General features: G+C 49.6%; 1 protein-coding gene across 1 annotated transcript in view; it reads left to right on the plus strand.

Annotated features, from left to right (window-relative positions):
• Window positions 1-16,736, plus strand: part of LOC141075692 (retinol dehydrogenase 12-like) — a 54,108-nt gene that overhangs the window by 33,890 nt on the left and 3,482 nt on the right. Inside the window, exon 2 of the mRNA XM_073562812.1 lies at window positions 14,995-15,234. Coding sequence (XP_073418913.1) covers window positions 14,995-15,234 — 240 coding nt within the window. The remainder of the gene's footprint in view (window positions 1-14,994; window positions 15,235-16,736) is intronic.

Consider the following 16,736-nt stretch of genomic DNA (forward strand, 5'->3'; position numbering starts at 1 on the left):
CCATAGACATTAATATGGAGAAAGTATGTGCCCCCCACATCCAACGCCGGGGGCTTCTCTGTCCTCATCTACATCCATAGACATTAATATGGAGAAAGTATGTGCCCCCCACATCCACCTCCGGGGGCTTCACTGTCCTCATCTACATCTATAGACATTAATATGGAGGAAAGTATGTGCCCCCCACATCCAACTCCGTTGGCTTCACTGTCCTCATCTACATCTATAGACATTAATATGGAGAAAGTATGTGCCCCCCACATCCACCTCCGGGGGCTTCACTGTCCTCATCTACATCCATAGACATTAATATGGAGAAAGTATGTGCCCCCCACATCCAACTCCGGGGGCATCACTGTCCTCATCTACATCCATAGACATTAATATGGAGAAAGTATGTGCCCCCCACATCCACCTCCGGGGGCATCACTGTCCTCATCTACATCCATAGACATTAATATGGAGAAAGTATGTGCCCCCCACATCCAACTCCGGGGGCTTCACTGTCCTCATCTACATCTATAGACATTAATATGGAGAAAGTATGTGCCCCCCACATCCACCTCCGGGGGCTTCACTGTCCTCATCTACATCTATAGACATTAATATGGAGAAAGTATGTGCCCCCCACATCCACCTCCGGGGGCTTCACTGTCCTCATCTACATCCATAGACATTAATATGGAGAAAGTATGTGCCCCCCACATCCAACTCCGGGGGCATCACTGTCCTCATCTACATCCATAGACATTAATATGGAGAAAGTATGTGCCCCCCACATCCACCTCCGGGGGCATCACTGTCCTCATCTACATCCATAGACATTAATATGGAGAAAGTATGTGCCCCCCACATCCAACTCCGGGGGCTTCACTGTCCTCATCTACATCTATAGACATTAATATGGAGAAAGTATGTGCCCCCCACATCCACCTCCGGGGGCTTCACTGTCCTCATCTACATCCATAGACATTAATATGGAGAAAGTATGTGCACCCCACATCCATCTCCGGGGGCTTCACTGTCCTCATCTACATCCATAGACATTAATATGGAGGAAAGTATGTGCCCCCCACATCCACCTCCGGGGGCTTCACTGTCCTCATCTACATCCATAGACATTAATATGGAGAAAGTATGTGCACCCCACATCCATCTCCGGGGGCTTCACTGTCCACATCTACATCCATAGACATTAATATGGAGAAAGTATGTGCCCCCCACATCCATCTCCGGGGGCTTCACTGTCCACATCTACATCCATAGACATTAATATGGAGGAAAGTATGTGCCCCCACATCCACCTCCGGGGGCTTCACTGTCCTCATCTACATCCATAGACATTAATATGGAGAAAGTATGTGCCCCCCACATCCACCTCCGGGGGCTTCACTGTCCTCATCTACATCCATAGACATTAATATGGAGGAAAGTATGTGCCCCCCACATCCACCTCCGGGGGCTTCACTGTCCTCATCTACATCCATAGACATTAATATGGAGGAAAGTATGTGCCCCCCACATCCACCTCCGGGGGCTTCACTGTCCTCATCTACATCCATAGACATTAATATGGAGAAAGTATGTGCCCCCCACATCCACCTCCGGGGGCTTCACTGTCCTCATCTACATCCATAGACATTAATATGGAGAAAGTATGTGCCCCCCACATCCACCTCCGGGGGCTTCACTGTCCTCATCTACATCCATAGACATTAATATGGAGGAAAGTATGTGCCCCCCACATCCATCTCCGGGGGCTTCACTGTCCTCATCTACATCCATAGACATTAATATGGAGAAAGTATGTGCCCCCCACATCCAACTCCGGGGGCTTCATTGTCCTCATCTACATCTATAGACATTAATATGGAGAAAGTATGTGCCCCCCACATCCACCTCCGGGGGCTTCACTGTCCTCATCTACATCCATAGACATTAATATGGAGAAAGTATGTGCCCCCACATCCATCTCCGGGGGCTTCACTGTCCTCATCTACATCCATAGACATTAATATGGAGGAAAGTATGTGCCCCCCACATCCACCTCCGGGGGCTTCACTGTCCTCATCTACATCCATAGACATTAATATGGAGGAAAGTATGTGCCCCCCACATCCACCTCCGGGGGCTTCACTGTCCTCATCTACATCCATAGACATTAATATGGAGAAAGTATGTGCCCCCCACATCCACCTCCGGGGGCTTCACTGTCCTCATCTACATCCATAGACATTAATATGGAGGAAAGTATGTGCCCCCCACATCCACCTCCGGGGGCTTCACTGTCCTCATCTACATCCATAGACATTAATATGGAGGAAAGTATGTGCCCCCCACATCCATCTCCGGGGGCTTCACTGTCCTCATCTACATCCATAGACATTAATATGGAGGAAAGTATTTGCCCCCCACATCCACCTCCGGGGGCTTCACTGTCCTCATCTACATCCATAGACATTAATATGGAGAAAGTATGTGCCCCCCACATCCACCTCCGGGGGCTTCACTGTCCTCATCTACATCCATAGACATTAACATGGAGAAAGTATGTGCCCCCCACATCCACCTCCGGGGGCTTCACTGTCCTCATCTACATCCATAGACATTAATATGGAGGAAAGTATGTGCCCCCCACATCCACCTCCGGGGGCTTCACTGTCCTCATCTACATCCATAGACATTAATATGGAGAAAGTATGTGCCCCCCACATCCACCTCCGGGGGCTTCACTGTCCTCATCTACATCCATAGACATTAATATGGAGGAAAGTATGTGCCCCCCACATCCACCTCCGGGGGCTTCACTGTCCTCATCTACATCCATAGACATTAATATGGAGAAAGTATGTGCCCCCCACATCCACCTCCGGGGGCTTCTCTGTCCTCATCTACATCCATAGACATTAATATGGAGAAAGTATGTGCCCCCCACATCCACCTCCGGGGTTCACTGTCCTCATCTACATCCATAGACATTAATATGGAGGAAAGTATGTGCCCCCACATCCAGCTCCGGGGGCTTCACTGTCCTCATCTACATCCATAGATATTAATATGGAGAAAGTATGTGCCCCCCACATCCACCTCCGGGGGCTTCACTGTCCTCATCTACATCCATAGATATTAATATGGATAAAGTATGTGCTTTTTAGATAACCCTGTCCTTTCCTCGAGGCTCCTTTTAGTCTATCCATCAGATCTTTTAATCCTCTCTACCAGACTCTACTTTCCCCACACCAAATTCCTGTGTACCCCTCCGCAGACTCCTCTATCCTCCTCCACACCCCTCTGCTTTACCAGAATTCACTGCCCCCCCAAGAAATTCTAATGTAATCATACCCCAGACTCCTCTGTCCTCCTCCAGACTCTTTTGTCCTCTCCCAAAAAAATGCTTTTCTCTTGCAAATTTTACTGTCTTCACCTTCAAAACCCTACTGTCTCCTCCAGTGAGAAGAGTGGTATGGCCCTGTGTTCAGTGAGGAGAGTGGTATGACCCTGTGTTCAGTGAAGAGAGAGTGGTATGATCCTGTTCTCAGTGAGGAGAGAGTGGTATGGCCCTGTGTTCAGTGAGGAGAGAGTGGTATGGCCCTGTGTTCAGTGAGGAGAGAGTGGTATGATCCTGTGTTCAGTGAGCAGAGTGGTATGGCCCTGTGTTCAGGGAGCAGAGTGGTATCGCCCTGTGTTCAGTGAGCAGAGTGTAATGGCCCGATAATTCAGTGAGCAGAGTGGTATGGCCCGATAATTCAGTGAGCAGAGTGGTATGGCCCTGTGTTCAGTGAAGAGAGTGGTATGGCCCTGTGTTCAGTGAGGAGAGAGTGGTATGATCCTGTGTTCAGTGAAGAGAGTGGTATGGCCCTGTGTTCAGTGAAGAGAGTGGTATGGCCCTGTGTTCAGTGAAGAGAGTGGTATGGCCCTGTGTTCAGTGAAGAGAGTGGTATGGCCCTGTGCTCAGTGAAGAGAGTGGTATGGCCTGTGCTCAGTGAAGAGAGTGGTATGGTCCTGTGTTCAGTGAAGAGAGTGGTATGGCCCTGTGTTCAGTGAAGAGAGTGGTATGGCCCTGTGTTCAGTGAAGAGAGTGGTATGGCCCTGTGTTCAGTGAATAGAGTGGTATGGCCCTGTGTTCAGTGAGCAGAGTGGTATGACCCGATGTTCAGTGAGGAAGGGGTGATATGACCCGGTGTTCAGTAAGGAGATGGTGGTATGTTCCGGTGTTCAGTGAGGAGAGAGTGGTATGGTCCTGTGTTCTGAGAGAAGAGAGTGATATGGTCCTGTGTTCAGTGAGTAGAGTAGTATGATCCTGTGTGCTGTGAGGAGAGGGTGGTATGGCCCTGTGTTCAGTGAGGAGAGGTTGGTATGGCCCTGTGTGCTGTGAGGAGAGGGTGGATTGGCTCTTGGTCTAGTGAGGAGGGAGTGGTGACCACTGAGGAGGCGGTGTTCAATGAGGAGAGAATTGTATGGCCCCCACATCCACCTCCGCGGGCTTCACTGTCCTCATCTACATCCATAGACATTAATATGGAGAAAGTATGTGCCCCCCACATCCACCTCCGGGGGCTTCTCTGTCCTCATCTACATCCATAGACATTAATATGGAGAAAGTATGTGCCCCCCACATCCACCTCCGGGGGCTTCACTGTCCTCATCTACATCCATAGACATTAATATGGAGAAAGTATGTGCCCCCCACATCCACCTCCGGGGGCTTCACTGTCCTCATCTACATCCATAGACATTAATATGGAGAAAGTATGTGCCCCCCACATCCACCTCCGGGGGCTTCTCTGTCCTTATCTACATCCATAGACATTAATATGGATAAAGTATGTGCCCCCCACACCCACCTCCGGGGGCTTCTCTGTCCTCATCTACATCCATAGACATTAATATGGAGAAAGTATGTGCCCCCCACATCCACCTCTGGGGGCTTCACTGTCCTCATCTACATCCATAGACATTAATATGGAGAAAGTATGTGCCCCCCACATCCACCTCCGGGGGCTTCACTGTCCTCATCTACATCCATAGACATTAATATGGAGAAAGTATGTGCCCCCCACATCCACCTCCGGGGGCTTCACTGTCCTCATCTACATCCATAGACATTAATATGGAGAAAGTATGTGCCCCCCACATCCACCTCCGGGGGCTTCTCTGTCCTCATCTACATCCATAGACATTAATATGGAGGAAAGTATGTGCCCCCCACATCCACCTCCGGGGGCTTCACTGTCCTCATCTACATCCATAGACATTAATATGGAGAAAGTATGTGCCCCCCACATCCACCTCCGGGGGCTTCACTGTCCTCATCTACATCCATAGACATTAATATGGAGGAAAGTATGTGCCCCCCACATCCACCTCCGAGGGCTTCACTGTCCTCATCTACATCCATAGACATTAATATGGAGAAAGTATGTGCCCTCCACATCCACCTCCAGGGGCTTCACTGTCCTCATCTACATCCATAGACATTAATATGGAGAAAGTATGTACCCCCCACATCCATTTTTCTCCATATAGTGTATAGGTGACTGGCTTATGTACAGTATATGACATTTCTTATTCATTGTAACTTTTCAGGTCCTATAAATACCAGACTAAATACTTTACTCCAGTCATAAAAGAGAAAAATTCCTGAAGTGCAGAAAATGATGAACAAAGTTCAGTGAGATAGTTTAGAGGCAAAACGACAATTGCAGGTGTTGAGGGGTTGCAGATTAATGTTTGCATCAGCTTTAGCTCCAGACTGTTTTTGAGACTCATTTGTCCTCCTCTCGACTCCACTGTCCCTTCTTCGAAACTCATCTATGCTCCTACATACAGATTTCCATGTAAAGCCCATAAGGCTCTTCCCACCTCTCCCTCAGACACCTGTGTTCAGTGAGGAGAGAGCAGTATGGCCCTCTGTTCAGTGAGGAGAGAGCGGTATGATCCTGTGTTCAGTGAGGAGAGCGGTATGAACCTGTGTTCAGTGAGGAGAGAGCGGTATGATCCTGTGTTCAGTGAGGAGAGAGCGGTATGGCCCTCTGTTCAGTGAGGAGAGAGCGGTATGATCCTGTGTTCAGTGAGGAGAGCGGTATGAACCTGTGTTCAGTGAGGAGAGAGCGGTATGGCCCTCTGTTCAGTGAGGAGAGAGCGGTATGATCCTGTGTTCAGTGAGGAGAGAGCGGTATGATCCTGTGTTCAGTGAGGAGAGAGTGGTATGAACCTGTGTTCAGTGAGGAGAGAGCGGTATGAACCTGTGTTCAGTGAGGAGAGAGCGGTATGATCCTGTGTTCAGTGAGGAGAGAGCGGTATGAACCTGTGTTCAGTGAGGAGAGAGCGGTATGATCCTGTGTTCAGTGAGGAGAGAGCGGTATGATCCTGTGTTCAGTGAGGAGAGCGTGGTATGAACCTGTGTTCAGTGAGGAGAGAGTGGTATGAACCTGTGTTCAGTGAGGAGAGAGTGGTATGAACCTGTGTTCAGTGAGGAGAGAGCAGTATGGCCCTGTGTTCAGTGAGGAGAGAGTGGTATGGCCCTGTGTTCAGTGAGGAGAGAGCGGTATGACCCTGTGTTCAGTGAGGAGAGTGGTATGGTCCTGTGTTCAGTGAGGAGAGAGCAGTATGGCCCTGTGTTCAGTGAGTAGAGTGGTATGGCCCTGTGTTCAGTGAGGAGACAGCAGTATGACCCTGTGTTCAGTGAGGAGACAGCGGTATGACCCTGTGTTCAGTGAGTAGAGTAGTATGATCCTGTGTTCAGTGAGGAGAGAGTGGTATGACCCTGTGTTCAGTGAGGAGACAGCGGTATGACCCTGTGTTGTGAGTAGAGTAGTATGATCCTGTGTTCAGTGAGGAGAGAGTGGTATGGTCCTGTGTTCAGTGAGGAGAGAGCAGTATGGCCCTGTGTTCAGTGAGTAGATTGGTATGGCCCTGTGTTCAGTGAGGAGACAGCGGTATGACCCTGTGTTCAGTGAAGAGACAGCGGTATGACCCTGTGTTCAGTGAGTAGAGTAGTATGATCCTGTGTTCAGTGAGGAGAGAGTGGTATGAACCTGTGTTCAGTGAGGAGAGAGCGGTATGGCCCTGTGTTCAGTGAGGAGAGAGTGGTATGATCCTGTGTTCAGTGAGGAGAAAGCGGTATGAACCTGTGTTCAGTGAGGAGAGAGCGGTATGAACCTGTGTTCAGTGAGGAGAGAGTGGTATGAACCTGTGTTCAGTGAGGAGAGAGCGGTATGGCCCTGTATTCAGTGAGGAGAGAGTGGTATGGCCCTGTGTTCAGTGAAGAGAGTGGTATGATCCTGTGTTCAGTGAGGAGAGAGCGGTATGGCCCTGTGTTCAGTGAGGAGAGAGTGGTATGATCCTGTGTTCAGTGAGGAGAGAGCGGTATGACCCTGTGTTCAGTGAGGAGAGTGGTATGGTCCTGTGTTCAGTGAGGAGAGATCAGTATGGCCCTGTGTTCAGTGAGTAGAGTGGTATGGCCCTGTGTTCAGTGAGGAGACAGCGGTATGACCCTGTGTTCAGTGAGGAGACAGCGGTATGACCCTGTGTTCAGTGAGTAGAGTAGTATGATCCTGTGTTCAGTGAGGAGAGAGTGGTATGGCCCTGTGTTCAGTGAGGAGACAGCGGTATGACCCTGTGTTCAGTGAGGAGACAGTGGTATGACCCTGTGTTGTGAGTAGAGTAGTATGATCCTGTGTTCAGTGAGGAGAGAGTGGTATGGTCCTGTGTTCAGTGAGGTGAGAGCAGTATGGCCCTGTGTTCAGTGAGTAGATTGGTATGGCCCTGTGTTCAGTGAGGAGACAGCGGTATGACCCTGTGTTCAGTGAGGAGACAGCGGTATGACCCTGTGTTCAGTGAGGAGAGAGCGGTATGACCCTGTGTTCAGTGAGGAGAGAGCGGTATGACCCTGTGTTCAGTGAAGAGAGTGGTATGGCCCTGTGTCCAGTGAGGAGAGAGCGGTATGACCCTGTGTTCAGTGAGTAGAGTAGTATGATCCTGTGTTCAGTGAGGAGACAGTGGTATGAACCTGTGTTCAGTGAGGAGAGAGTGGTATGGCCCTGTGTTCAGTGAGGAGAGAGTGGTATGGCCCTGTGTTCAGTGAGGAGAGAGCAGTATGGCCCTGTGTTCAGTGAGGAGAGAGTGGTATGGCCCTGTGTTCAGTGAAGAGAGTGGTATGATCCTGTGTTCAGTGAGGAGAGAGCGGTATGACCCTGTGTTCAGTGAGGAGAGTGGTATGATCCTGTGTTCAGTGAGAGAGTGGTATGGTCCTGTGCTCAGTGAGGAGAGAGCAGTATGGCCCTGTGTTCAGTGAGTAGAGTGGTATGGCCCTGTGTTCAGTGAGGAGACAGCGGTATGACCCTGTGTTCAGTGAGGAGAGAGCGGTATGACCCTGTGCTCAGTGAGGAGAGTAGTATGATCCTGTGTTCAGTGAGGAGAAAATGGTATGGCCCTGTGTTCAGTGAGGAGAGAGCGATATGACCCTGTGTTCAGTGAGGAGAGTAGTTTGATCCTGTGTTCAGTGAGGAGAGAATGGTATGGCCCTGTGTTCAGTGAGGAGAGAGCGATATGACCCTGTGTTCAGTGAGGAGAGTAGTATGATCCTGTGTTCAGTGAGGAGGGCGGTATGACCCTGTGTTCAGTGAGGACACAGTGGTATGGCCCTGTGTTCAGTGAATAATATATAATATTATGATAATAAATGTTATTTCTATAGCGCCGACATATTCCGCAGCACTTTAAATTTCGGAGGGGATTTGAACAGACAATAGACATTGCAGCATAAAAATAATCACATTGATCATAACAGATACCAAGAGGAATGAGGGCCCTGCTCGCAAGCTTACAGTCTATGAGGAAAGAGGGAGACATGAAAGGTGGGTGGTAACAGTTGCCCTGATTGTATGGACCAGCCATAATGTTAAGTGTGTAACAGTACAGAGGCAGAGGGCTAATGGATGCATAAAGCATGTGGGAACATGATGCGGGAAATCTGGTTATGGTAAAACTTTTGACTGTGCCACACAGGGATAGATTAGGTTAATATGTTGAGGCGATAGGCCAGTCTGAATAAATGCGTTTTCACGGCACGCTTAAAATTGTGGGGATTGGGGACTAATCGTATTGACCTGCGAAGTGCATTCCAAAGAATTGGCACAGCACATGTAAAGTCTTGGAGACGGGAGTGGGAGGTTCTGATTATTGAGGATGCTAACCTCAGGTCATCAGCAGAACGGAGGGCGCGGGTAGGGTGGTATACTGAAACAAGGGAGGAGATGAAGGGTGGTGCTGAGCCATGAAAAGCTTTGTGGGTGAGGGTAATACGTTTGTACTGGATTCTGGAGTGGATGGGTAGCCAGTGTAATGACTGGCACAAGGTAGAGGCATCGGTGTAACGATTGGCGAGGAATATGATCCTGACTGCAGCATTCAAGACAGATTGGAGAGGGGAGAGATGGGAAGAGGGAGACCGATTAGAAGAGAGTTACAATAGTCGAGACGAGAATGAATAAGAGAAACAGTAAGAGTTTTTGCAGACTCAAAAGTAAGAAAAGGTCGAATTCTAGAAATGTTTTTGAGGTGCAGATGACAAGAGCGCGCCAGTGATCGAATGTGGGGGGCAAAGGAAAGCTCGGAATCAAGTATGACCCCAAGACAGCGGGCATGTTGCTGGGGAGTAATAGTGGAGCCACACATGGAAATGGCAATGTCGGGTATAGGTACATTAGTAGAGGGAGGAAACACAAGGAGTTCAGTCTTTGACAGGTTCAGTTTCTGATATAGTGAGGACACGATATTAGACACATCGTGTCCTTGAGGCCAATGGAACGGAGCATAGTGAGGAGGAGCTGATGATCCAGTGTCGAATGCTGCAGAGAGATCCAAGAGAATTAGCATGGAGTAATGACCATTAGATTTAGCTGTTAGTAGATCATTACAGACTTTAGTGAGGGCAGTTTCAGTAGAGTGTAAGGAGCGGAAGCCGGATTGGAGAGGGTCGAGAAGAGAGTTATCAGAGAGATAGCGGATAAGACGGGAGTGGACCAGGCGTTCCAGGAGTTTAGAGATGAAAGGAAGATTAGAGACAGGTGTATAGTTAGTGGCACAGTTTTGGTCGAGGGATGGGAGTGGTATGGCCCTGTGTTCAGTGAAGAGAGTGGTATGGCCCTGTGTTCAGTGAAGAGAGTGGTATGGCCCTGTGTTCAGTGAGGATAGAGCGGTATGGCCCTATATTCAGTGAGGAGAGAGCGGTATGGCCCTGTGTTCAGTGAGGAGAGAGCGGTATGGCCCTGTGTTCAGTGAGGAGAGAGCGGTATGGCCCTGTGTTCAGTGAGGAGAGAGCGGTATGGCCCTGTGTTCAGTGAGGAGAGAGAGGTATGGCCCTGTGTTCAGTGAGGATAGAGCGGTATGGCCCTATATTCAGTGAGGAGAGAGTGGTATGGCCCTGTGTTCAGTGAGGAGAGAGCGGTATGGCCCTGTGTTCAGTGAGGAGAGAGCGGTATGGCCCTGTGTTCAGTGAGGAGAGAGAGGTATGGCCCTGTGTTCAGTGAGGAGAGAGCGGTATGGCCTTGTGTTCAGTGAGGAGAGAGCGGTATGGCCCTGTGTTCAGTGAGGAGAGAGCGGTATGGCCCTGTGTTCAGTGAGGAGAGAGCGGTATGGCCCTGTGTTCAGTGAGGAGAGAGCGGTATGGCCCTGTGTTCAGTGAGGAGAGAGCGGTATGGCCCTGTGTTCAGTGAGGAGTGGTATGATCCTGTGTTCAGTGAGGAGAGAGCGGTATGGCCCTGTGTTCAGTGAGGAGAGAGTGGTATGATCCTGTGTTCAGTGAAGAGAGTGGTATGACCCTGTGTTCAGTGAGGAGAGTGGTATGGTCCTGTGTTCAGTGAAGAGAGTGGTATGACCCTGTGTTCAGTGAAGAGAGTGGTATGGCCCTGTGTTCAGTGAGGAGAGTGGTATGGCCCTGTGTTCAGTGAGGAGTGGTATGATCCTGTATTCAGTGAGGAGAGTAGTATGACCCTGTGTTCAGTGAGGAGAGTGGTATGGCCCGATAATTCAGTGAGCAGAGTGGTATGACCCGATGTTCAGTGAGGAAGGGGTGATATGACCCGGTGTTCAGTAAGGAGATGCTGGTATGTTCCGGTGTTCAGTGAGGAGAGAGTGGTATGGTCCTGTGTGCTGAGAGAAGAGAGTGATATGATCCTGTGTTCAGTGAGTTCAGTAGTATGATCCTGTGTTCAGTGAGGAGAGGGTGGTATGGTCCTGTGTGCTGTGAGGAGAGGGTGGTATGGCCCTGTGTGCTGTGAGGAGAGGGTGGATTGGCTCTTGTTCTAGTGAGGAGAGGGTGGTATGGTCTTGTGTGCTGTGAGGAGAGGGTGGTATGGTCCTGTGTGCTGTGAGGAGAGTGTGGTATGGTCCTGTGTGCTGTGAGGAGAGGGTGGTATGGCCCTGTGTGCTGTGAGGAGAGGGTGGATTGGCTCTTGTTCTAGTGAGGAGGGAGTGGTGACCACTGAGGAGGCGGCGTTCAATGAGGAGAGAATTGTATGGCCTGGTGTTCAGTGAGTACAGGTTGGTATGGCCTGGTGACCAGAGAGGTGGGTGTATGGTCTGTTAACAAGTAAGGGGGTGTGTATGGCCTGGTGATCAGAGAAGAGGGGGTGGTGTAGTCAAGTGTTTAGAGAGTAGGGGGTAGCATGGCCTGGTGACCAGTGAGAAGGGGGTGGAATGGCGCAGAGTCCAGTCAGGAGGGGTTTGTATGGCCCAGTGTTCAATGAGGAGGGTATGTTTGCCCAGTGTTCAGTGAGAATGGTGGTATGACCTGGTGACCAGTGAGGAGAGGGTGGATGGTGCAGCTATACTTTGCAGTGACTGATACATGTCCTCATCATGGCCTCTACTCTGATCAGCTCACTGCTACACATTTTCTTACCTGGCCTTGTATTGTCATTACCTGACATATTGAGCAGAGTTCAGTGACCCCAGAGGGCGAGGCCATCACAGTAAAGATAAGAGAGGCCCAGTAAGGAGAGGCCACTAGTCCTCCAAAAAATCAAGGCCAGAGACAGATAACGGCCGATTGCTAGATTCAATGTGTACAACACTAAATCCAGACACTGACCCCTGGCCCATCCACAGGACCAGTACCCCTTGTGCCCAAATTCACTGGATCGGGTGGTACAGTCGTGAGGAGAGCGGGGCAAACACATTCCCCTGCTCCATGATGTAGTCTGCTCCATCCCATCAAGTTACATGACGTTTCTGGTTCCAGGTGTGGTCACAAAGACCAGTTACCTAACACAGCTGAGGGACTCGTTATAATGTATCAGCTTAAACAATCCTAGGTGAGTGAGGAGTAAGGCTGTGTTCACACGTGTTTTTTTCGCGTTTTTACCAAATAAACCGCGTCAAAAACACTTAAAAGCTTACCATTCATTTTAATGAATTATGCACTTTTTGTGCAGATGTATGCGTTTTTTACCGCAAAAAAAACGCTTTGCGGTAAAAAACACAGCATGCTCATTAATTTTGCAGAAAATTCCGCATTTGTAGCTATTTTCTATGTGTCTGGGGATGCGCTGAAAAAAACACATAAAAAACGCGTGGTTTTTGCGCAAAAAACGCGGGGAAAAAAACCTCACGTTTTCTGGGAAGGAATCTGGTTTTAATGCAGAAATTTTCCGCATACGTGTGCGCATAGCATAAGAGTGGACAACACCCCTGGAAGGAACTACCGATTCCTGCAGAACAAAGTGAAAATCTCATCCTTCCTCTGTCTGCAAGCACCATGCTGAGAGGACACCCTGCGCCTCTCCCGGACCTACACCAAGAAAGGGCTGCACGGAGTTTCCTGCAGACACTTCACCTCATGCAGACATATGGTGGGAAACAAATCACTGCCCATCACAACCAGGAATAATGGGCAAAGACAATACTAAATGTACTGCATCATACACAGAAGGGTCAGCAGAGTCATCTTATTATAGGAGGGCGAGGTCAGCAGTCATCTCATTAACATCAGAGGGCAGGGTCAACAGAGTCCTCTCATTATCATGAGAGGGCAGGGTCAGCAGTTTTTTTTATTTTACTCATTTATATAGCGCCATTAATTCCACAGTGCTGTACAGACATTAGTGGCACTGTCCCCAATAGGGCTCACAATCTAACTTCAGTATGTCTTTGGAATGTGGGAGGAAACCCACGCAACGACAGGGAGAACATACAAACACCTTGCAGATGTTGTCCTTGATGGTATTTGAACCCAGGACCCCATAGCTGCAAGGCTGCAGTGCTAACCACTGAGCCACTATGCCGCCCCCATCACCAGAGGTTGGGGTCAGCAGAGTCATCTCATCATCAGAGGGCGTGTTCTGCAGAGTCATCTCCTTATCATTAGAGAGCAGGGTCAGCAGAGTCATCTCATCATCAGAGGGTGGGGTCAGCAGTGATCTTATTATCATTAGAAGACAGAGTTAGAAGAATCATCTCATAAGACGGGGGTTCAGCAGAGCCATCTTATCAGAGCGGTTCAGCAGAGTCATCTCATCAGAGAGCAGGGTCATCTCATTATCATCAGAGGGTGGGGTCAGCAGAACAATCTCATATCAGAGGGTGGGGTCAGCAGTGTCATCTCATTATCAGAGGGCGGGGTCAGCAATGATCTCATTATCAGAGGGCAAGGTCAGCAGAATCATCTCATTATCATTAGAGGGCAGGGTCAACCGACTTATATCATTCAGCAGTCATCTCATTATCACAAGGCAGGGTCAGCAGAGTCATCTCATTATCATCAGAGGGCGAGCTCAGCAGTCATCTTATCACAAGGCAGGGTCAGCAGAGTCATCTCATTATCATCAGAGGGTGGGGTCAACAATGATCTCATTATCATTAGAGGGTGAGGTCAGCAGAGTCATCACATTATCATTAGAGGGTGGGGTCAGTAGTCATCTCATATCATCTCCTGATAGAGGGCGGGGTCAACAGAGGTATCTCATAATCAGAGGGTGGGGTCAGCAGAGTCATCTCATTATCATGAGAAGGCAGGGTCAGCAGTGTAATCTCATTATCATAAGAGGGTGGAGTCAGCAGAGTCATCTCATTATCATTAGAGGACGGGGTCAATAGAGTAATCTCATCATTAGCGGGGTCAGCAGTCATCTCAACATTAGAGAGCGAGGTCATCAAAGTCATTAGAGGGAAGAGTCAGCAGAGTCATCTCATTATCATTAGAGGGAAGAGTCAGCAGAGTCATCTCATTATCATTAGGGGTCAAGATCAGCAGTTATCTCATTATCATTAGAGGGCGAGCTCAGCAGAGTCACCTCACTATCATTAGAGGGCAGGGTCAGTAGCATCATCTCTTTATCATAAGAGGGTGGGCCGGGAGAGTCATCTCATTATCATTCGAAGGCGGAGTCAGCAGAGTCATCTCAATATCATTAGAGGAAAGAGTCAGCAGAGTCATCTCATTATCATTAGGAGGCGAGATCAGCAGAGTCATCTCATCTTTAGAGGGCGGGATCAACAGTCATCTCATTATCATTAGAGTGCAGGGTCAGCAGTCATCTCATTATCATCAGAGGGCGGGGTCTTAAGTTATCTCATAAGAGGGTGGGTTCAGCAGCCATCGCAATATCCAAGGGTGAGGTCGGCAGTAATCTCATTGTCATTAGTAGGCGGGTCAGCAGTCATTTCATTATGAGACCGGGTTAATAGTCATCGCATTATAAGAGGGCAGGGTTTGCAGCCATCTCATTATTAGAGGGTGGGGTCAGCAGGCATCTCATTACTATAAGTAGGTGAGGTCAACAGTCATCTCATAAGTGGGCGGGGTCAGCAATCATCTCATTATCGTCATCTCTGAGGTCTGTATGAGAGCAGGATATTTTAATTTTATGGTCGATATTGGAGGGGATATGACACTGGATCCTGGTGCCCCTTATTTTAGTGACTGTTACATGGCTGGTGGTTGTATGGATGCCGCTCGTCTGCAGCTCCCAGCTCTCATTTTCCTCCTTTCAGGTATTGGGAAACATGTGGCCTTGGACTTTGCCAGAAGGAACGCCCGTGTGATCCTGGCATGTCGTAGCCGTGAGCGAGGACAGGAAGCCCTGGATGAGATAAAGAGGAAGACGGGAAACAAGAATGTCATCCTCAGTATCCTGGACACCAGTAGCATGGCGTCTGTCCGAGCCTTCACTGAAAGGACCCTAAAGGAGGAGAGGAGACTGGATATCCTGGTCAACAACGCCGGGGCTTCAGGTGCTGTGCGCCGACATACGTAATGCTCCGGTCCTGTGCGCCTACATACATGATGCTCCAGTCCTATGCGTTACATACATGATGCACTGGACCTATGTGCCTACATACTGTACATGATGCTTCGGTCCTATTCGCCTACATACATAATGCTCCGGCCCTATGTGCCTACATACATGATGCTTCGGTCTTGTGTGCCTACGCACATGATGCTCAAGACCTACGCGCCTACATACATGATGCACTGGACCTATGTGCCTACACACATGATGCTTTGGTCCTATTAGCCTACATACAGGATGCACTGGGCCTATGCACCTACATACTTGATGCTTCCTACCTATGTGCCTACACACATGATGCTCTGGACTGATGCGCTGACATACTTGATGCTTCCGACTTATGCGCCGACACACATGATGCTCCCGACCTATGCACCGTCATACATGATGCTCCCGACCTATGCGCCGTCATACACGATGCTCCCGACCTATGCGCCGACATACACGATGCTCCCGACCTATGCACCGTCATACACGATGCTCCCGACCTATGCGCCGTCATACATGATGCTCCCGACCAATGCACCGTCATACACGATGCTCCCGACCTATGCGCCGACACACATGATGCTCCCGACCTATGCACCGTCATACATGATGCTCCCGACCAATGCACCGTCATACATGATGCTCCCGACCTATGCGCCGTCATACATGATGCTCCCGACCGATGCACCGTCATACAAGATGCTCCCGACCTATGCGCCGACATACACGATGCTCCCGACCTATGCGCCGTCATACACGATGCTCCCGACCTATGCACCGTCATACAAGATGCTCCCGACCTATGCGCCGACATACATGATGCTCCCGACCTATGCGCCGTCATACATGATGCTCCCGACCTATGCACCGTCATACATGATGCTCCCGACCTATGCACCGTCATACATGATGCTCCCGACCGATGCACCGTCATACATGATGCTCCCGACCTATGTGCCGACATACACGATGCTCCCGACCTATGCACCGTCATACACGATGCTCCCGACCTATGCACCATCATACACGATGCTCCCGACCTATGTGCCGACATACACGATGCTCCCGACCTATGCACCGTCATACACGATGCTCCCGACCGATGCACCGTCATACATGATGCTCCCGACCTATGTGCCGACATACACGATGCTCCCGACCTATGCACCATCATACACGATGCTCCCGACCTATGCACCGTCATACATGATGCTCCCGACCTATGCACCGTCATACATGATGCTCCCGACCTATGCACCGTCATACATGATGCTCCCGACCTATGCACCGTCATACATGATGCTCCCGACCTATGCACCGTCATACATGATGCTCCCGACCTATGTGCCGTCATACATGATGCTCCTGACCTATGCACCGTCATACACGATGCTCCCGACCTATGCACCGTCATACATGATGCTCCCGACCTATGCACCGTCATACATGATGCTC

The sequence above is a fragment of the Dendrobates tinctorius genome, unplaced genomic scaffold (assembly GCF_039654945.1).
Source record: "Dendrobates tinctorius isolate UK_male_01 unplaced genomic scaffold, ASM3965494v1 ptg000367l, whole genome shotgun sequence".
Taxonomy (NCBI): domain Eukaryota; kingdom Metazoa; phylum Chordata; class Amphibia; order Anura; family Dendrobatidae; genus Dendrobates; species Dendrobates tinctorius.